Source organism: Corythoichthys intestinalis, chromosome 5, assembly GCF_030265065.1.
Source record: "Corythoichthys intestinalis isolate RoL2023-P3 chromosome 5, ASM3026506v1, whole genome shotgun sequence".
NCBI lineage: Eukaryota > Metazoa > Chordata > Actinopteri > Syngnathiformes > Syngnathidae > Corythoichthys > Corythoichthys intestinalis.
Window position 1 is genome coordinate 10446303 of NC_080399.1, and position 22998 is coordinate 10469300.

Genomic DNA, 22998 nt, shown 5'->3' on the forward strand with positions numbered 1-22998 from the left:
CAGGCCCCGCCATCCCTGCACCTTTTTTAAATGCACCACACACATCACAGGAGAGCTCCGGCAAAGGGCGGTGGGACGGGCGGCTGGGCAGAAACTCCATGCTGCGGTCCCACTGCCCCAAGCCAAGCTCTCCTATTTTAATGCATACATTGCACTACCCTCCCCTCACACCCCCATCACGGTGCTGGGTGATGGCTGCCAGTCGTGAACCTGGCAGCCACAGTAATAGGGTGGTAGGTGGGTCCCACACTTTTTCTATATGGCGTGGCTCCCGGGGTGTGGCCTCCCCTCTGCCTCGGCTGCCGGCCGCGGGAGTGGGTTGGGGGGTCGGGTCTCCGATCTTGCATCGCCCCGTGGCTGTTCCTGGGCGTTCTCCTGCCTCCGCCTTCCCCTCTCTTCTCTGGCTGGGCATCTGCCCTGCGCTCCGTCGCGGGTCGCTGGCTGGGCGCTGGTGTATCAGCAGGGTGTCGCCTGCACCGGCGGGGGACCCTGCCTTGCCTGGGGCTTGGTGGGCCGCTGGGGGTCCCGTGGCGTGCCGGTTGGGGGGCTGTGGCTGTGGCCCGGGTGGGCGGGCGGGGGTGGGTGTAGGCGTGGGGTTGGTGATGCGTCCCCTCCTGCCATCCCTGAAGGCCGGTTGATGGGCGCGCGGGTGGCCCAGGGGGCCACCCTGGGTCCCGGGGGGGGGACGATGGTTCCTTTGCTGGGCGGCGGGAGGAGGGATGGGCTGCGCATGGCCCCCCCGCCCGCCCTCCCTCCCCGGGCTGGCTGGGTGGGGGCCGTGGCCCTGGGTTGGCGCCCGCGCGGTTTCTCCGCCCATCTGCGTGGCTGTCGTGCGCCTGGTGGGGCTTGCGTGCTGCTGGATGTGATAGGGCATGCTCGGGTTGGGGGTTCCGGTGCCGGGATTGGCGATGCGGCGGCGTAGGGTTGGTCGCCAACGGGCTTACACTCATAAGAGATTCACACGATTACTGGGTTCTAGATCACAGAACTGATTTGTGTACACTCTACCCCTTTCAATCACTTAGCTTATAGTCTTATAGACACCCCCACCCCCATTCTCCTCTTTCACTGGCCAATAGGCCCCCACATGGTGTAAACCGGAAATGCATCTCGCTGACGATAGCACCAGCATATTAGTAACTAGCTTAGATGTTCAATGTATTTCTTGTTGTTGTTTGTGTATGTGTTTCTTTTCTTTCTTCTCATGTATTTCTTTTCTTCTGTCCCCCCATAATCCCTTCCTGTTCGCTGCTTTGTCATAATAAAAAGGTATTTTGAATGATCACAATGGGAGTATGTCAGACTCTCAATGTGAAACATTAAAACTGTTCAGAATCTGGGCACTTAGACTTCCATTCTTTGTGTCAAACAGCTGAACAGGACAGGTTTAAAAAAAAAAAAAAAAAAAAAAAACTGCTTTTTCAGTCTTGTCTGTGTTTTCCGCCTTATGCTGCTTTTGCAGAGAAAAAACTGAAGCGTTTGCATGCAGACCTTAAAACTGAGAGATGATTACCAAGCGTACCCAGATGTATGCCTTTCGGCTCGCTCCACCAAGCTCATCATACCCTTAAAGGGAAAGAAATTTTCAAAAAACACAAATTTATCGAAAACACCAATAGAACATCAGAGTGTAGTCAATGCACTTGGGAGCAAAGACTTCATCTCCACGCACTTCAAGCCAGTTAAATTACAAAGAATAGGGCTTTTATATTCTATAATAAGCAAACACTTGTCTGTTTCTCTAGTCTAGTTCATTTCCCTTAGCTCTCGGGTCAGGCAGCCTCAGACAACTTGAGACGTCTTTATCAAAAGATATTGCAGAGAGGGAACTTTTCTTTTCTTCTGCTAAACTCAACTGTTATCTAACCTCTGGGCTTTTCAAGTCTCTTGAGATGCAATCCCACTGCTGGGTCTGCCTGCACTTTATGACTTAAACCATTGGAAGTCTTTAAATTCTACTGCAGTGGTACATTGAGACACCAATGAGCCAACTTTCTAGGCGCCACTCAAGTTCTTCTACCACTTGTAGAATCTAACTTTGAAGTCCTCCTCCTCCATTATTAGTGAACCGATCGTCTTTAAACTCGATAGCTATGCAGCATGCGACAGTTTACCTTGGAGCTCGATCTTTCTTTTTTTTTCTACAAGGGCAGACTTATTGGTGCCTGTGTTGCCTGCAGGTAATGAATGACTGTGCTGTTCCTGTAGTTTATTGGAGTACACTTGTGCGTGCTGGTTCAAGATAAGACCTGTCATTCCAATTATTATTTTTCTTTGATTTGCGCGCAAAATCTGTTCAAGGTACAGTGGGGCAAATAAGTATTTAGTCAACCACCAATTGTGCAAGTTCTACTTGAAAAGATTAGAGATGCCTGTAATTGTCAACATGGGTAAACCTCAAGCATGAGAGACAGAATGTGGAATAAAACTGAAAATCACATTGTTTGATTTTTAAATAATGTATTTCCAAATTAGAGTGGAAAATAAGTGTTTGGTCACCTACAAACAAGCAAGATTTCTGGCTGTCAAAGAGGTCTAACTTCTTTTAACGAGGTCTAACGAGGCTCCACTCGTTAACTGTATTAATGGCACCTGTTTTAACTCATTATTGGTATAAAAGACACCTGTCCACAATCTCAGTCAGTCACACTCCAAACTCCACTATGGCCAAAACCAAAGAGCTGTCGAAGGACACCAGAGACAAAATTGTAGACGTGCACCAGGCTGGGAAGACTGAATCTGCAATAGGTAAAACGCTTGGTGTAAAGAAATCAACTGTGGGAGCAATTATTAGAAAATGGAAGACATACAAGACCACTGATAATCTCCCTCGATCTGGGGCTCCATGCAAGATCTCACCCCGTGGCGTCAAAATTATAACAAGAAAGGTGAGCAAAAATCCCAGAACCGCACAGGCGGACCTAGTGAATGACCTACAGAGAGCTGGGACCACAGTAACAAAGGCTACTATCAGTAACACAATGCGCCGCCAGGGACTCAAATTCTGCACTGCCAGACGTGTCCCCCTGCTGAAGAAAGTACACGTCTAGGCCCGTCTGCAGTTCGCTAGAGAGCATTTGGATGATCCAGAAGAGGACTGGGATGAAACCAAAATAGAACTTTTTGGTAGAAACACAGGTTCTCGTGTTTTGAGGAGAAAGAATACTGAATTTTATCCGAAGAACACCATACCCACTGTGAAGCATGGGGGTGGAAACATCATGCTTTAGGGCTGTTTTTCTGCAAAGGGACCAGGACGACTGATCTGTGTAAAGGAAAGAATGAATGGGGCCATGTATCGAGAGATTTTGAGTGAAAATCTCCTTCCATCAGCAAGGGCCTTGAAGATGAGATGTGGCTGGGTCTTTCAGCATGACAATGATCCCAAACACACAACCAGGGCAGCAAATGAGTGGCTTCGTAAGAAGCATGTCAAGGTCCTGGAGTGGCCTAGCCAGTCTCCAGATCTCAACCCCATAGAAAATCTGTGGAGGGAGTTGAAGAGCTATACAAGTATAACACCATAACACCAAAGTCCGTGTTGCCCAACGACAGCCCCAAAACATCACTGCTCTAGAGGAGCTCTGCATGGAGGAATGGGCCAAAATACCAGCAACAGTGTGTGAAAAGCCTGTGAAGAGTTACAGAAAACGTTTGGCCTCCGTTATTGCCAACAAAGGGTACATAACAAAGTATTGAGATGAACTTTTGGTATTGACCAAATACTTATTTTCCACCATGATTTGCAAATAAATTCTTTAAAAATCAAACAATGTGATTTTCTGTTTTTTTTTTCCACATTCTGTCTCCCATGGTTCAGGTTTACCCATGTTGACAATTACAGGCCTCTTTAATATTTTCAAGTGGGAGAACTTGCACAATTAGTGGTTGACTACCCCACTGTATGATTTCTGTATGTTGGCACTGAATTCAACCCACTTCAGAACAGCTAGCAGCAAATGACTTATTTTAAAAGCGACCACAAGTTTTTTAATGCACTTTCAATGATTGCCATTGACGACAATGGACACCCAATTCATTTAAACACAGAAGGTTGTCTGTGAATGCTTATCTTTCAGTGCTATTATTGGTGTTAGATGTCAATGAAATGAAATGAGTTGTTTTCCGCTTTTGGATTCTGAAACAGAAACGGAATGATACATTGATAAAAATAATGATACATTGATAAAAACAATGCATTGCGATGAAAGTCAAAACAGCAAAAAAATGATTAAACTAGGGCTGTCAAACAATTACATTTTTTAATCGAGTTAATCACAGCTTAAAAATGAATTAATCATAATTAATCGTAATTCAAACCATCTCTAAAATATGTCATATTTTTCTGTAAAATATTGTTGGATTGGAAAGATAAGACAAGACGGATATATACAGTCAACATACTGTACATAAGTACTGTATTTGTTTATTATAACAATAAATCCACAAGATGACATTAACATTGTTAACATTCTTTCTGTGAAAGGGATGCACGGATAGAAAGACTTGTAATAATATTATATTATATTATATTGTACTATACTTGTTACGGTGGCTGGAATGTTCGACCCAAAAGCGCAGCAATGAGGAGGCAGAGGTGACGAGGAGCCCGAGGGCGTGTTTAATAAACAAGAAAATAAAAAGGAATGACGAGAGGTGGAGGCACTGCAGAGTTGGAAGGCTGAGATGGCTTGGAGTTGCTGTGAAGAAAAGGGATATGAATAAGTCAAAGTTTGGTTGCGTGAGAGGCCTGTACTTTACCATGTGAGGTTAGGTGAAGCTCTGGCGTTGAATGACGTGCAGACCAGTCTTTTGTAGTAGCAGGCTGTTGATTGTGAAGTGAAGGCAGGTGTGGTGATTGATGACAGGTGTGCACAGCAGAGTCAGTGAGGAGGAGGTGAAGGCGAGGCTGAGTGAGCCATAACAGTACCCCCTCCCCGAGGGGCGCCCCCAGGCGGCCGACCAGGGGCCTCAGGATTGGCCTCGTAGAAATCTCGAAGGAGAGAGGGACACATGATGAGCCGCTTTGAGATCCAGCAACGTTCCTCTGGGCCGTAACCTTCCCAGTCTGCCAGGTATTGAAAACCCCGACCACGGCGCCGGACCTTCAGCAGACGCCGGACCTTCCATTGGGGATGTCCGTCAACTAACTGAGGTGGCGGCGGAGCTGGGGCAGAGGGCATGAGAGGGCTCGAAGAGACAGGCTTGATTTTTGAGACGTGAAACACGGGATGCACTTGCTTCATGGCGGCAGGAAGCTTCAGACGAACAGCTGTGGGACTCAGAACACTGTCAATCGGGAAGGGACCAACATACCTTGGAGCTAGCTTCTTGGATGACACTTGTAGCGGTAGGTCAGCAGAGGAAAGGTAAACCCGTTGCCCAGCCTGATACAACGGGGCAGGGGTACGGTGGCGATTGGCCCCACGGCAGGAGCGAATGTTGGCACGCAGTAAGGCAGAGCGGACTTCCCTCCACACTCGTTGGCAACGCCGAAGGTGGGCTTGAATAGAGGGGACAGAGGCCTCGGTCTCCTGGACTGAGAACAATGGGGGTTGGTATCCCAGAGAGGCCTCGAATGGAGACCTGCCAGTGGCGGAGCAGGTCAGGGCATTGAGGGAATATTCCACCCATGACAGGTCCCTGCTCCAGGAGGTCGGGTGGAGAGCGGACACACAGCGGAGGGCTGACTCCAGGCTCTGGTTAGTCCGTTCGGCCTGTCCGTTAGTCTGCGGGTGATACCCAGAGGAAAGGCTAACGGTGGCACCAATACCTTTACAGAAGGCACGCCAGACCTGAGATGTGAATTGGGGCCCCCGGTCCGACACAATGTCGCAGGGAAACCCATGTAGCCGGAACACATGCTGGGTGAGGAGGTCGGCTGTCTCAGCAGAGGTAGGGAGTTTGGGCAGCGCCACCAGATGCACCGCCTTCGAGAAACGGTCTACTACGGTGAGAACGACTGTATTCCCCTGGGAAGAAGGAAAACCAGACACGAAGTCCACAGCAATATGAGACCAAGGGCGACTGGGTACCGGAAGAGGACACAAAAGGCCAGCTGGCGGCTGATGTGATGCCTTGGCCCTGGAACAGGTGTCACAGGCAGCAACGAACTCCCTGATGTCCGCCCTCATGGTCGGCCACCAAAACCTGCGGCTCAGGAAGGAGAGGGTGCGCTGGTACCCGGGATGGCAAGCAAACTGGCTGGAATGGCCCCACAGAAGCACCCGGGATCGCATTGAGTCAGGTACGAAGAGCCGGTTGGGCGGACCGTTTCCAGGCCCGGGGTCAGCCTGTTGGGCCCGTTCGACCTCGGCTTCAACGTCCAGGGTCACCACTCCTACAATCCGAGAAGCAGGAACAATGGGCATTGGCTCGGCAGAAGACTCCTCGGGTGCATGGAGCCGAGAAAGAGCATCCGCCTTGGTATTGCTGGAGCCAGGTCGGTAGGTGAGGGCGGAAAGAGCAGTATCAGCATCTTGCCCAGGGGCCTCATGATCGAAAACCAACCTGAACTCCCTAATAAACGCTGTGTAATCATGCATGTAAGGTGCAGAGCCCTCTCGGCTAGCCATAACCCACCGACGGGCCTGCCCTGTGGTGAGGTTAGCGATGTAGGCTATGCGAGCAGGAGCAGTTGAATACATGCTTGGTTGGAGTTCAAAGACGTACTCACACTGCATAAGGAACTCACGGCAGAGCGAAAAACAGCCATCATACAGGGCCAGAGCTTACTGTTACGGTGGCTGGAATGTTCGACCCAAAAGCGCAGCAATGAGGAGGCAGAGGTGACGAGGAGCCCGAGGGCGTGTTTAATAAACAAGAAAATAAAAAGGAATGACGAGAGGTGGAGGCACTGCAGAGTTGGAAGGCTGAGATGGCTTGGAGTTGCTGTGAAGAAAAGGGATATGAATAAGTCAAAGTTTGGTTGCGTGAGAGGCCTGTACTTTACCATGTGAGGTTAGGTGAAGCTCTGGCGTTGAATGACGTGCAGACCAGTCTTTTGTAGTAGCAGGCTGTTGATTGTGAAGTGAAGGCAGGTGTGGTGATTGATGACAGGTGTGCACAGCAGAGTCAGTGAGGAGGAGGTGAAGGCGAGGCTGAGTGAGCCATAACAATACTTATATTATACTATACTATACTATACTATTTACTTTTGTTCCGTGAAGAATCCAGACAGGGTTATTTGATTGTGGCTTTCTGAAAAACAATACATTTTTACATTTAGGCACTCCTACAATCGTCACACTTTTTCTGTTGCAAACTGACCCCGGCCCCTCATAAGAGAAGGGAAAAGTTGTGTTGCCCTCACAGGAAAAAGTTTGGGGACCCTTGCTGTAGAGACTTAACTGTTCCGCCAAAATGCGTGATGGGAAATTGGGCAACCATGATTGTTACTGGTGGCTGCAAATGGTATATCTTCTTTGCGTTGTGTGCAATACAGGGTGTTAAGTAAAAGATTATCTCCTGTCATTCTACACCACGTCGCTCGCCACAATACTTATAATTAGGGCTGTCAAAATTATCGCGTTAACGGGCCGTAATTTACTTTTTAAATTAATCATGTTAAAATATTTGACGCAATTAACGTACATGCCCCGCTCAAACAGATTAAAATGACAGGAGTGTAATCTTTTGTCGCCCTCTGCTGGTGCTTGAGTGCGACCATGAGCATTGTGTAATTATTGACATCAACAATGGCGGGCTACTAGTTTATTTTTTGATTGAAAATCTTACAAATTTTATTAAAACGAAAACATTAAGAGGGGTTTTAATATAACATTTCTATAACTTGTACTAACATTTATCTTTTAAGAGCTACAAGTCTTTCTATCCATGGATCGCTTTAACAGAATGTTAATAATGTTAATGTCATCTTGTTGATTTATTGTTATAATAAACAAATAGAGTACTTATGTACAGTATGTTGAATGTATATATCCGTCTTATCTTTCTATTCCAACAATAATTTACAGAATTGCGATTAATTACGATTAATTAATTTTTAAGCTGTAATTAACTCGATTTAAAATTTTAATCGTTTGACAGCCCTAGTTATAATTGTTGTGGAATAGATGCCAAAGCTAATGCCAATAAATAGTGCGGCCCCAATGAATGCCTGAGTCCACTCCTCTCGCTTGTCTCTGCCTCTTAGCTCTCAATATACATAAAACGGCGCCATTGTAGTCTGTTTGCGGCAATGCATGAGTGGGTCGTCCCGCGCATGCGTTAAATGTGTTAAATATTTTAACGTGATTAATTACAAAAAAGTAATTACTGCTCGGTAACGCGATAAATTTGACAGCCCTAAATTAAACAGATCAAATTTGAAAACATCAAAACCCTCAAGAAATAAAAACTAAGCTACCCTAATCAGGAGAAAAAGCAAGTCTAAAAACCTGTAGTTTTTGGGTCCAATATTTTACATCTCAGCTATTTAGTTTTTAAGGGGGAGACATTGGAACAGACTCATGTCATTTCAGTGCGGAAATATGATTGAAGTACAAGTATTCTTTGTTCCAAGCAAATTAAACTCTAAGCACTAGTTTTGTACCAATCATTATTTCGAAATATGTTTCTCTCAGTGGGGAAGAACAATATTGTCTGTGAAATGAGGGCATCATGGGAAAACCGTAGAGAAAAGAATGTTTTGTATTCAAACCAAACAAAAACAAGATTTAAAGTCAACAGATTGAAATGTTGTTCTTGTATGTAATTTGAAATAGATGCCCAGATGGCATAACACTCATCTTTGCATCACAACACATCTTTCGTCTGACTATAACTTGATGTTATTTGAGCAAAACAGACATGTTTGGGGTTGTTTACTCAGTGGAGTCAGGATTTGTACTTACGTGAAAGATGTGCCAAACAGTTCAAAGTCGCAACAACTTAAGGTGTGCCGAGCTATCATTGGGATTTCTCAGAACATCTTGCGTGACCAGAGCACACCTGCAGGCGGGAACAACTCAGATGCAAGAGTGGCTTCGAGATGGTTTTTAATCAGATAACGGACCACTTGCGAAATTGAATTGCAAAAAAACTTTTGAAATGTAAGTAAATGAGTTGAATTTAACTACGTAATCAGGGGTGAAAGTGGGCCAGAACGGTCAGGAACGCAGTTCCGGTATAAGATTCAGGGCCAGAACGCAGTTCCGGTATAAGATTCAGGGCCGTAATGCTGTTCCGGTTAGGCATGTGCCGGTATGAGATTTTGACGTGACAATAACCGTGGGGAAAAATACCGCGGTTTCACGGTATTGCAATTATAGCTCCAAAATGTGTTATTTTGAGATGTATGGGTAAAAAAATTTTTTTTTTTTCCATTGAACAGGATTTTTTTAATTTTTCAGAACATAGTTGTAAATTGGAACATGAATATATTGTTAAAATAAATCATCAATAAAAAAAAATATTTTAAATAAAAATTAAAATAAATATAACTTATAGACTATACCCACAGCCACACCTCAAGTTGCTCAAGATTAGAGCAAGAACAAAATAATTTCTATAAAAAAGTAAAAACACTTCTGAATAAAAAATGTTTGTAAATTCTACTGCATGACTTTTTTTTTGAGGGTAAAAATGCTGAAGCGAAGTTTCGCCATTTTCAGCCACTGTGTCAGCTCTAGTCTACATAATGTCATGCCTATGTGTTAAAAAACATAAGTTAATAAGTTAGTTAAAAATGTATAAGTTGGTTTAAAGTGTAAATATTGTCGTGGAAAGGTTTCATCTAAACAAACGAACCCAAAAAAAAAACATTGGGAGTGAGACCTCTTCTTGATCCAGCGAACGTGGATTTGTGCTTAGAGCAAGAGCATCTTTTGCAATTAGCAATCTTTGATGCTATCCCCTTTTCCCCTTCATTCAAGCGAATCAAGCTTGTTTTCTCACTCTGCGGCTGTAACACTCGACGAAGTTGCTCTCTCAGCTAAGCCTAGGCCAACATTCGTCTTTGTAAGCTTTTAGTTAGTTTGTATATTGAATTTGAAAGGAAAATGTGTGTTTTGTTTTGGCAAAGTTTTTCATGACGCTAATCTGTTGAAGCTACTCACACATGGAAAAATACAATTGTACAACGTTTTAAATGTGTTAATTTTGTATATTCCACTTACCAATATTTGAGAGCTCAATAAATTGAAGAAAAGTAGGCCTTATGTTTGGAGTATTTGTTTTTGGGTTCACTGGCTGTCTATCCGATAGCGTCACTTTCAGACAAACGGGAGGGGGTAAGCGCTGCCGCGCCAAGCCACTTCTGGCTGCATTTTTGACACATGAAAAACAGCGAATACCGTACTACGGTCTGACGGAAAATTTTAGTGGTTTTGAAACTGCGACCACACCACGGTAAACCGTGAAACCGGTAACCGGCACATGCCTAGTTCCGGTACACGGTGCTTTGATTCCGAAAATATGCAGGCAACTGTCAAAACGCTTTGTAAGAAAAAAAAATGCTGAGCTGCCACACATGCATTTCATCTCCAAGAAGAAAACAATCTACCAACATCAGATTTACATACACAAGTGTTAACAACAAGCATAATAAAGTGCTTGTGTAGTGTCATCAATCATTTGTACTTATTTTTCCAAATGCATGTTACTTTTTCTGTGTTATTAAAAAAAAATTTTTTTTTAAGTAAATGTTTACATTAACTTCAATTTTAATATGCATCCTATTTTCTTAAGTAGTTAATATGTGCCATTTAATATGTGAGGAAATGAGGGAAAATAAAAATTAGGAGATGGAGGTTGGGGTTATTGCTGTTTTTGTTAACTTTCATTTTGCAAATCATTGAAAAAATACAATTTTGAATGAAAATCAGTTTTTGTATGTGTTATAAAAATAACTGTTGAAACAGTTTTCTTTGCATTTCAGTAGTTTAAGAGGTTTGCCCCCCCCCCCCCCCCCCCCCCCACCAAATGAAAAAATATATATATAAATAAAGAAAATTTCTAGCTCCTTGGCGACCTTTACGTTGGGGAGTTCCGGCAAGAAATTCTAGCCACTTTCAACCCTGTACGTAATAGATAAAATATTCTTTTCTCTTTGAAATATATTGATATGCTTTTAAATCTCTCCCCTGTTGCAGCAATATCTAATATTGCTGACAGCAATATCTAGGATCAAACTGATTTAACTCTTTGAGCGCAAAAGTTGCAAAATTGCAACAAGCAATATTGCTGTTTTTTTTAGCAAGCCACAGCTGCAAATATGGTGCTTCATGTGGTTACTACTTTGCATCAAAAGATAGCAGACATAAAGGTAGATAGAGCTAAGGGGATCCACGGACAGAAAGACTTGTAGTTCTTAAAAGATAAATATTAGTATGAGTTATAATAATTTGATATTCAAGCCCCTCTTAATGTTTACATGTTTATAAAACCATGCGATTGCAAAAAGGGAGACACAAAAAGGGTCTGTGACAGTTGGTCGGGATAAATAATAAAAAAAAAAAAAAACAGCAGTGAGAGGCAGACAAAAGAAAAAACAAGGCAATGATGCAACTAGCAACAGAGGGATATACAAACTGTCAAATGGCAGCAAGTCAATATCTCGGCAAGCCGCCTAGGATCGGTTCAAAGACACTGCTGATGAGCTGGAATTGAATGCAGGTACAATGTTGGGAACTCATCCCACGTCTCTGTAACATAACAATCTGATCAGCAGCAGAATGTGACAAAATCATGCCAGTCCTCATACTAGCTTCGCTTGCTAGCTAGCACAGCTATCCTCCAGTCAAGCCCAACTGCGTCATCACCCCCAGCATGTATTGCGTGTGTAAAACATGGCAACCTTTCGTAGGTCAAAACATGTATCGTATTTTTCGGACTTTAAGTTGGAGTTTTTTTTATAGTTTGGCTGGGGGTGCGACTTATACTCTGGAGCGACTTATGTGTGAAATTATTAACATATTATTGTATCATTTCACATGTTATTTTGGTGTTTTGGAGTGACATTGATGGTTTGGTAAACTTTGTTAGCATGTTCTTTATGATATATTTATCTAAATAACTTTTAATAGCTATGTTGCGTTAACATACGGGCCACGTTCGCATTTCGTTGTTCATGTATCATGTAACATAATCATACTGTACACTTATTCAGCATGTTGTTCTCTATTGTATTTTTATTTTAAATTGCCTTTCAAGATGACATATCTGTTCTATGGGTTGGATTTTATCAAGTAAATTTCCCCAAAAATGCGACTTATACTCCGGTGCGACTTATGTTTTTTTTCTTCTTTATTGCGCATTTTTAGGCTGGTGCGACTAATACTCAGGTACGACTGATAGACCGAAAAATACGGCACTAAATATTATAGATTTTTTAAATCAATGGCAATAATACCTGTGTTTCTAATAACATATTTTAGCAAAAGAGAACTGTGGCTTATTAGAGCTTCCGATGGATGGATGGATGGATGCTCGCTCGCTCGCTCGCTCACTGTTGCCTTTGTCCACACAGATGTTTATATTTCACAACGTGACCATCACAGTGCCCGAAAATTTCACCCAGTGCACCACGCATGGCAGCTTCGTCCAGCGTTGGCAAGAGACAGTGTACAACATGTTCACTTTCGCGTGCCTCTTCCTCCTTCCTCTGGCTATAATGATCTTCTGCTACACCAGAATCCTCATTGAGATCTCAAGCCGCATGGCTCGCAATAACGGTAAGTCACAGCTTTGATTCGGTTTTGCCAAAACACTGTTAAAAAAAACCCAAAAAAGTGGTAGAACTTGAAATTTCATGTCAGATTTTGATGGAAGACTGAAATACAACCAGTTATCGGTTAAAACTGAAGATTTTAACTTAAAGGGGAAGTTCAGAATTTTTGACACTAGGCTAAAAGTGCCTGTGACAAAAAAGCATGTTTTTTCCATATTACATGCGGTATTTTATGCCCCTGAATGAAATGGACCGCTTGGATGTGTGGAAGCGATCAATATATTTATTGAATTTTTTTAATCCCACGCTACGAAAATGATGACTTACGGCTATTGTTTCGGATTTAGGAAGAAGGCCAATGTGACGTCAGCAGACTAACCATCTTCACAATACAGTTATCAGTATCGTATGCAGAAGGACTGCGGATTCATTTGATCTTGCGGATTAATTCGTTTATTTTTTGCGTCACGCTAGCCCAATATGCTGCAGGCTTTTGTTGCTACACCAGGGAGAGCGGTGTAAGGCTTTTTGGATACCTAAAAGATCATTTTCACCACGAATAATGGGCACAACAAGTATGACAATGGCGCAACCAGTGGATGGCTGTCTAAGTGAGTAAGCTACGTTGTTACGTCCCAAGGACGGCTCGCGAAGGGCGTGACATAAAATGAGCCACACAAATTCACAAGTGGCACAGATTTATTTACACAACAATCAATCTCGCAATGAATATGTACAAAATGTGGATAAAGCGCGGCTTCAGGGTAAGCCCAGGCCAAAACAACAAACAAAAGGAATCTACACTTAAACCCCACCCGCTAACTAAACCCTGATCATGAAAAAGAACAAAGAAAAGACAGCCACTAACCTAGCTACCTACGCTATACAAAACAGGAGAAAACGGGTTGAACAGAAATGGCGACTTACCCCTACTTGCTTCAGTGCTCTTATTTACAGTGGTGAACAAAAAAGGTCCAATAACGAATAAACACAAAAGACCTCACCGAAAAAAGCGGGAGTTTATCAAACTAGCGATCAAATGCAAACGAGAGTGAATGGCAAGCAAACAGCTGGCGAGGAGGACCGCGGCAGAATGCTGTCAAATGCGACCTCCTAGAACGTTGACAGCAGCAGGTTTAAGAAGCTTGGCGCCTTTTTTCTTGGCCAATCAGCGGCGACGACATCGTCGTCGGTCCGTCCTGCATCGTTCAGCTGTCGTCACAGTGGGAGGGGAAGCAGCCAGCTAATGGAGGAGACGATCAGCTGACTGAAGGAGTCTCAAAAAATAACAATTAAACGGCCAGGGCCGTCACATACGTGTTTTATGTTATGTCACTGGGATCATGGCAAACGTTTTAATGAGGAGGTGGGTTGCATTTTGTGGGCGACAATGCTCTCTGTCCACCGAGAAGTACACTCTGTCAACTAATGGCAGCTTGTCGCGCACCATGATCGCCGGCCAATAAAGGTGTGCCTTGGCTTGGGCCTGGGGAGCCCCCCGCTCTTGTCTCCGGTTCTCGATTGTGTCCAGACATCCACCCCCCTCGGTCCTCTTCGGGTGCCTGCTAGACTTGCCTTGAGCTCAGGCAGCCACGCGCTCCGACGTTGGCCTGTTTGTCCACCGAGAATGGGCTATTTTCGGCGTTCATTTCCTTCTGCGTCATGGCGACGAGCACTGCCTGCCTGCAGGGGCCGCAGCAGAACGACGAGCTGAAACTTGCTCGCCACCGGGGGCCTGGCCGATCTGTGTAGACCAGGTGTCCCCAAACTTTTTCCTGTGAGGGCCACATAACTTTTCCCTTCTCTGATAAGGGTCCGGGGTCAGTTTGTAACAGAAAAGGTGCGACGGTTGCAGGAGTGCCTAAATGTAAAAATTTATTATTTTTCAGAAAGCCACAATCAAATAACCCTTTCTGGATTCTTCACGGAACAAAAGTAAATAAAATAAAAAATATAATATAATATAATATAATATAATATAATATAATATAATTAGGGCTGTCAAAATTATCGCGTTAACGGGCGGTAATTAATTTTTTAAATTAATCACGTTAAAATATTTGACGCATTTAACGCACATGCCCCGCTCAAACAGATTAAAATGACAGCACAGTGTAATGTCCACTTGTTACTTGTGTTTTTTGGTGTTTTATCGCCCTCTGCTGGTGCTTGGGTGCGACTGATTTTATGGGTTTCAGCACCATGAGCATTGTGTAATTATTGACATCAACAATGGCGGGCTACTAGTTTATTTTTTTATTGAAAATTTTACAAATTTTATTAAAAAGAAAACATTAAGAGGGGTTTTAATATAAAATTTCTATAACTTGTACTAACATTTATCTACTACAAGTCTTTCTATCCATGGATCGCTTTAACAGAATGTTAATAATGTGAATGCCATCTTGTTGATTTATTGTTATAATAAACAAATACAGTACTTATGTACCGTATGTTGAATGTATATATCCGTCTTGTGTCTTATCTTTCCATTTCAACAATAATTTACAGAAAAATATGGCATATTTTATAGGTGGCTTGAATTACGATAAATTGTAATTAATTAATTAATTTTTAAGCTGTAATTAATTCAATCAAAAATTTTAATCATTTGTCAGCCCTAAATATAATATAATATAATAATAAATAATAATAATAATAAAAACACTATTAATGAAATGGATAATAACCAAATAACCCTCTCTGGTTTCTTCACAGAAAAAAAGCCAGGAAATAAATAACACTATTGGAAAAAAAAAAAAAAATTGTTCAGGGGGCCGGACCAAATGTGGAGGTGGGCTGTATCTGGCCCACGGGCCTTAGTTTGGGGACCCCAGGTGTAGACAATCAACCCCGCCACCGTTTGTGTCAATATAGTTTTGTTTGTTTTTTGTTTTCGAAAGGCAAGGAAAAGACTTGGAAAAGCCGCCCGGTTCGGGTTAGCATGTCGCCTAGCGGTCACACCTCCTGTTTTGTTTTCCGAAGCCGGGGCAGGGAAATGACAAAAGCCGGACTAACTCCGGAGGCATAAAATACCGTTCGGGAGATTTAAGAAGTCCACAGTTTGACCATTATGCAGTAATTTTGCCCTGTCGTACTGAATAAATGCAATTTTAATATTTCATATTCTATTTAGCAGAAGACTGTTTTTTATCATGACTATACCATTTATTTAGCAATTAGGGAAAAATACTTCAATTAAAAGAATATCCTGTAAAAATATTGGAGAGATTAAAACAATGATGACATTTTGCTGCTCTCTGTCGCATTTTCCTCATTCTGAATCTTTCCTCACAATGAGCTGAATTCTAAATGAGCTGAAATTGTTACTCTGCCGACGTCATCACTAGCAGTGCAACGGTTTGTGGTTCAAAGCCAAACCGTACCGTTCGCCCTGTACGGTTCAATACACCTTTATGAACCGTGCCTTTTCGGTTTTGCAATTAATTTATTCCGAACACTTGTGGAATGAATTGGTCGAGCTCTGTGTGCGACGTGAAGCACAGCTGTGGAGAAATTCCCGCCCCGCCGCAGGTAAATGTCCGATCGCTGTCAAGCACCTGTGTAATAGAAGCCGAGTAACGCCCTCTCTCGCTTACGAGCGAAGTGAAAGTGAAACAAGAAAGAAAGCAAAAAGCTATGGCGAGCGGAGGAGTGGAGAGACCGAATTTTGAGGAAGCACCGGCTTCTTTCAAATCTGCGGTGTAGCAACATTTCGGTTTCCTCGTGGACTACAATGCGGAGGGAGAGAAAATATTGAAAAAAAAAAAAATTAAAACAATTCTCAAGCATTGCTCAGCGCTTGTTCCCTATGCTAATGGCAACACTTATAACATGACTTCGGCACCTGAGACGGCATCACCCACAGATATCACTTTCTCAGAGCAGGACAACCCCGAAGATGACACCAGTGAAAACACACGGCGGGCTTCGTTAATTTTGAAATTCTTAAAGGATAAATGTGACTTTGTATATTGTGACTAAATATTGCTATCTAGTGTATTTGTTGAGCTTTCAGTAAATGATACTGTAGCCATTTAACGTCTGCCCAAATGCATGATGGGAAGTGCAACCATGACTGTGCGTCGTGGTACCAATTGATATATCTTCTCTGCGTTGGGAAATAACATGGGGTGTTAAGTAGGGCTGTCCCAAACGACTAATTTTCTCCCGATTAGTCAGCCGACTATTTTTACGATTAGTCGACTAATCTAATAATTATTTTTATTTTTTTATTTTTATTTTTTTTACTAATTTAGCAATGAATTTTTTGTTGACACTTATCAATTCACAAAAAAAATATTGGAACACTCAAATTATTTATTAAAGTACAAATAAACACGTAAATAACAATAATAAATCACAAATAAACAATGAGTTCAAATGCTGATAGAATTAACTAGTGTAGCATCCCGATTGAAAAGATGGTCTGTTAAACTGATGGTTTACAACTTTTATTCCATCATTGATGTAAACACACTGTAAGAGCTACGGTGCACACAAATAAAGCAACACAATTAGAAATTAACAAAAACTTTTCACCTTTTTCCTTTTAAACCTTATTTATATATCAATGAATTGCCTATATGAATTGCCTTTACCTTAATTTATTACCTTATCATTGACAATCTCTCCCTTGAGTGCAATCACTGTATATACTGTATATATTTATGACCTTTTAACCTTATATAATTTTCTATACCATAAAATAAACCATAACATGAAATAAACCTTTCAATTAGCATTAAGAACAATAATAGCACTTATAAGGCCCATTGTCAATGAAACATTATTATTTAGTAAGGCGACAGCACCCTCTGGTGTACAAAAAATGAAAAAAAAAAAAATATTACAAACTGCGTGAAGGCGCTTGAGGTGTTAATTCACGGCCGACGTGCAGCCAAGCTTGGCATTGAAGAGACAGGACAGAAGAGTGCACTCTCCTTTGTTTCTTTGAAATAAGGCAATGTTTTGGACACTCTGGTGCTTTTTTGGCTTTGTGCCGCTTTCCCCGCTTGCAAACAGAGCATCCGACATTCTAACTTTCCACGCATATATTTTTTTAACCCTTCATTAACCGTCGACGGGATGTTGTGCTCGTCGACGGATTTACGTCATCGATGACGTCGACTATGTCGACTAGTCGGGACAGCTCTAGTGTTAAGAAAAAGATGAACTATTACCTTTCTTCCCCACATTGCTTCCCATGATTATTCTAATCATTGGGAGAAGGATTGTAAGGCTTTAGCTGCCTCATTTTACGCTGCCTTTTAGCTCGATATACTGTATGGGTAAAAGGCTGCCATTACAGATTGAACGCGTCAATGCGTGAGTGGTTAGTGCAGTGCATGCGTTAAATATTGTAACGTGATAAATGTAAAAAATATTAATTCTCGCTGTTAACGCAATAAATTTGATAACCCTACCTTAAGCTTAAACTAAAGACTCTGGAAGAGTGTAACACATTATGTCTGTAACGTTAAATACAATTAGAAAACTAATTACAAAATATATATATATATTAAAAAAAGGCATGTCCGATATTTTTTTGCCGATTCCGGTACTTTGAAAATGACGTGATCGGCATCCCGATCGATCGAGACATCTCTAATTTTAACAGTTGAAAATGTTTACATTTTAAGTGTTTATTTCATTTTCTTAAAAGTAAAATAAAGGCAGTTTAAAAAAAAAAAAAAATGCAAAACGCAACCCGAAACCGAACTGAAACCGTGATCCCAAAACCGAGGTTCAAACCGAACCGTGGGCTAACATAACCGTTGCACCCCTAGTCATCACTCAGCTGGAGGTGCTAGAAAGCTATAATGACAGGCGGGGCTGAAAGGCAGATTAAAAGACAAATTTCTCATCATCTGCGCTTTGCCAAATTGTTGTATATTGTCGAATTGTCTCAAAATATGATTTTAATTCACGTAATAATGCTATTTAAGACTTTTTTTCTATCCTGTCACAGGCACTTAAGTCTTTGAGTCAGTGGGGGTTTAATTGGTCGGTGGAGTGGATTTCAACAAATTCCATGCAGTTAGTTAGTTAGGTATTAGTTTCAGGGCTCCGGAGTGGCTAAGCTAGTGCGAGTCAATCATCTTTCAGTGCCACTGACAGCAGCCTATGGGTTAAATGAGTGCTCTATAAAGGATTAATAAAGTCGGCAATATAAACTTGGTAAAAATAAAGATATTTAAATTAACGTTACTGAAGAAAACATAAGAATTTGAGCTATGTCTACCTGAAATCTCAATTTAGCTTTAATAATATAAAGTTTTATTTATTTATTTATTTTTTAACAGCGTATTATGTTCCTCCTGTCATCTTGTGTAGAGAGCATGTTATTTTTCTCTGTTTCTATATATTGCTGGCAGTGAAACTGAATAAATTTAAACTGGTTGGGAATTAGCACACTGTATGATCCCAAAATGCATTTTCAGCACGTCTTCCATTTTTCATGATTCCCCTCCGCTTCTGCAGCGAATTCTATGAAATGCCATCTTATCCCCAGGCTGCCTAAGATATAGAACACATTGGGAAGCACTGTGACATATAAGGCATGCTTCTGTCAGAGTACAACATCTCACATACACACACAAACTCTACTGGACATTTATCTAACCTCCCAACACATGATTTACACAAATTTCTCCTGCAGCGTGGTGAAAACAAAATCGTGGCTAGGGTGGGCAGCTAAATAGCTTGGGCTCACTCAACAGAAAGTAAACATTTTTTCATCCGAAAAATATATCCTGTGACTCCTCATGTGTCCACCTACTCCGTGTTATTTTGCCACAGAAGCCCAATTATTTTTAGTGTGAGACAGCCCTATTTCTAACAGTTCTGACTGAATCAAAATTTTAAACATGTGCTAGAGATTTCAGCTCTGAGTGTGTATACAGAGACATATGGCGGAAAACACTCAAGGTGACTTGAAATTCCGCTCTGACACCTCCAATTTGGCCAACTTTCAAAATTGTTTGATATGCATGTGTGATACATCATTGGAAAGCTTCAAATCTCAATTTTCTGGGGGAAGAAAAATTTTGAACAGGAGGGCAATAAAAAAAAAAAAAAATTTAAACAGCAAAACCCTAACAGGAGGTGAGAGCAAGCGAAAGCATAAATAAAGACGCCATGATTTTAATGAGATATTATCACGCACTTACCTCTTTTCGATCCAAAAACTCCATGTAGCATGTATTACTGAATGTCAAGACACAGCGGTGAATGGCAACATCTGGATTTTGGGGGGATTTTATGGGTGAAACATGGTCATATAACAAGGGTCGTGATGCAGAAATCGCAGACATCAAAGAGTGCTCAAGATTTTTTTTTTTTTTTCTTTTTTTTTGTTTGGATCGATTATTTATCATCTAACATTTCAGAGAAAATGCGACAGAAACATAAAAAATCCAATTAAGCGATGGCTTTGAGGTAAAATCCGTGACTTTTTACAGACACCATTGTTTTCATTGTAAAGTATTTTGTTTAAAAGTTTAAAATATGCGAGTGAATAATTTTTTTGTCGTTTTTTTTTTTTTTAAACAAAATATTAGAAATCAATTAATGATTCACAGCTAAAAATGACAGACATTTTGAATAATAAATACAATGACAGTATTGGCCCAAATATAAGACGGGTTTTTTTTGCATTGAAATAAGACTGAAAAAGAGGGGGTCGTCTTATATTCGCGGTCTAGACATTATACCCATTCACGATGCTAGATGATGCCAGATATCATTGAAGTGATGTTCTGTCATGACAGATCTCAGCTACTCTCCCCATTCACGACGCTAGATGGCGCGAGATATCATCGAAGCGATGTTCTGTCATGACAGATCTCAGCTAAGCCTGTTACAATATGCAATAATTCCATTTATCGCACGATAAATAAAAATGAAGGCGGTTATTTTTCCGGTGCGATTTATCGCCTCGCGTGCACGTGTGTGCGGCACACGTGCTGTTAAAAGTTCGGATTCCTTGTTACCAATCGCGCCAAATGCATCTTCGTTCCAGGTCCGGCAAAAAATAGCGCAGGAGCCAATCGTTCCTATTGTATCTTATTGTTCAACGTATACCGGCCACATCAGTGCTTCGGATTGACTGCGGACCATCTCCGGCGTGCTGGTGTTGTTGACGTGTGGGCGCTCCCGTCAGGAATGACATTTCACGCGGGGCGGCTATTTTTCGGCACAACGCCGGATATTTACAACGAAGTCCGCCAAAAACATTGTTACCGACTTGGCTGCTACGAAAGACCTCGCTTTGACAACGGACAGCTGAATGGAAATGATGAACATTGAGGGGCAAATTAAGAGCGCTGTGATTCAAACTCGTCCTGTTTATGAAAGTCGAATGTCATATGCTGGTGTTGTGCAGTAATGAGCAAACGTGAATTCTGTTGTGTTTGCTAACTTTTTTAATGCACGCACACACTAGATATCATGAAATAGCAAACTAGATGTGCTACGTCCCATGCCATTGGCTACGTGAGCCCAGAGTGATTATGGGACACGTAGTCCATATACTACATCGATGAATTCTAAATTGTCATGACTGAATGGAAGTTAAGAAGGCCAAATCAATTTGCCAAAAAAAAAAAAAAAAAAAACCGAAACAAAAAATATAATTGTTATTGTAATTCGTAAAAGATAAATGTTAGTATGAGTTATAATAATTTGATATTAAAACCCCTCTTAATGTTTTGGTTTTAATAAAGTTTGTAAAATTATTTTAAGTGATAGGTCGCCATTCTTGTTACGTCGCAGTGCGTGACGTCACCGGGCCCGTTGCCGAAATTCCAGCGTGTCACTCGTTAGCTTTCCCAACATGTCGTCGGTTCTACCCTTCCTATTTGAACCAGATCTGAAAAGTGAGGAGCAGGACAGCACTGTCGGTCGTTCACAAGACGAGCTTCAGGGAAAAATGCGTGCAGCAAATACCTGATCAAACAAAAGTTGGGCAAAAGTCTCAATGACAACAGAGCGAGAGAGCATATGCTGTTGGGAACTCCGGGTGGGAGCGAGAGTGTATGCTGTTGGGAACTCCGGTTTTATTAGCAGATATTCAAGGTAAGCATATTGTGTTTTCAAACTTATCCCAATATAATTATGTAGATTGTTAGCATCCAGAGCTGTCGTGTGCTTTACATACAGTACAGGCCAAGGAGCACACCTTGTGTAATCCATGTCTTGTACATTGTAACGCGCAGTAGGTAGGATACGTGTATAAAAGTACCAAAAAGGGGAGAAGCTTCCACCTATGCAAATTTTATTCACAAAAAATAATATTTCCACCTTGACCACTCTTCACTCGGGAGCTCAGCAGTACGCAAACACGCGTTCCCCGACGAACTCCCAACATTGTTGTAAGATCCATGTCAGAGTCACTGTCATCACTGTAGCGTGCCATAGTGCTTTGATTATTTGGTATAATTTGGGGAAAACTCCCACAAAGAATAGTCAACAAAAAAGATAGCAATAGTAATCCAAATCCGCGTTTTTTTACTCACTCGAAGATCCAGCAATTAGACCGATCCCTGTGCGACCGACGAATAAAAACAAACACAGATCCGAAACCAATATTGCAGACGCGGTGGGACCGTCGGATCCAGAAAATAGACGGATCCCTTACTTGACTGAGGATCCAGGAAAAATGTTCGGACGCCAGTTGTAACGCGTGGTGGTGAGGATACATGCATACAGGGACCAAAAAGGGGGAGAAGCTTGCACTTATGCACATTTATTCACTAAAAATAATAATTCCACCTTGACCACTCACTTCACTCCCCTTGTCCTTTTGACTGGAAATTGCATCCAAAAGCAGCACATCTTGGCATTTAACTTCGCGAGTTTAGGCAGCAATAAGCAATTGTTGAACACGCTACACATTTGGAAAGATCCCAATGACGTCATCACTTCGAGACCGAAAACCATGGCGTCAACTAACGGTCAAAATATGTAGTAAATATTATAAAATATTGCCATTGATTTAATATTTTATGTGTTTCTAACAACATATTTTAGTGAGGGCTGTCAAAATTATCGCGTTAACGGGCGGTAATTAATTTTTAAAATTAATCACGTTAAAATATTTGACGCAATTAACGCACATGCCCCATTCAAACATTAAAATGACAGCAGTGTCATGGCCACTTGTTACTTGCGTTTTTTGTCTCCCTCTGCTGGCGCTTTGGTGCGACTGATTTTATGTGTTTAAGCACCATGAGAATTGTGTAATTATTGACATCAACAATGGCGAGCTACTAGTTTATTTTTTGATTGAATATTTTACAAATTTCATTAAAATGAAAACATTAAGA

The 22998-nt window shown here is 41.8% G+C and overlaps 1 protein-coding gene across 2 annotated transcripts in view; it reads left to right on the top strand.

Moving 5' to 3' along the window:
• gnrhr4 (gonadotropin releasing hormone receptor 4) overlaps positions 1–22998 on the top strand; it is an 87285-nt gene that overhangs the window by 62912 nt on the left and 1375 nt on the right. For both annotated transcript variants that reach the window (XM_057837507.1, XM_057837508.1), the window contains one exon: positions 12470–12674. In XM_057837507.1, the coding sequence (XP_057693490.1) occupies positions 12470–12674 (205 nt within the window). The remainder of the gene's footprint in view (positions 1–12469; positions 12675–22998) is intronic.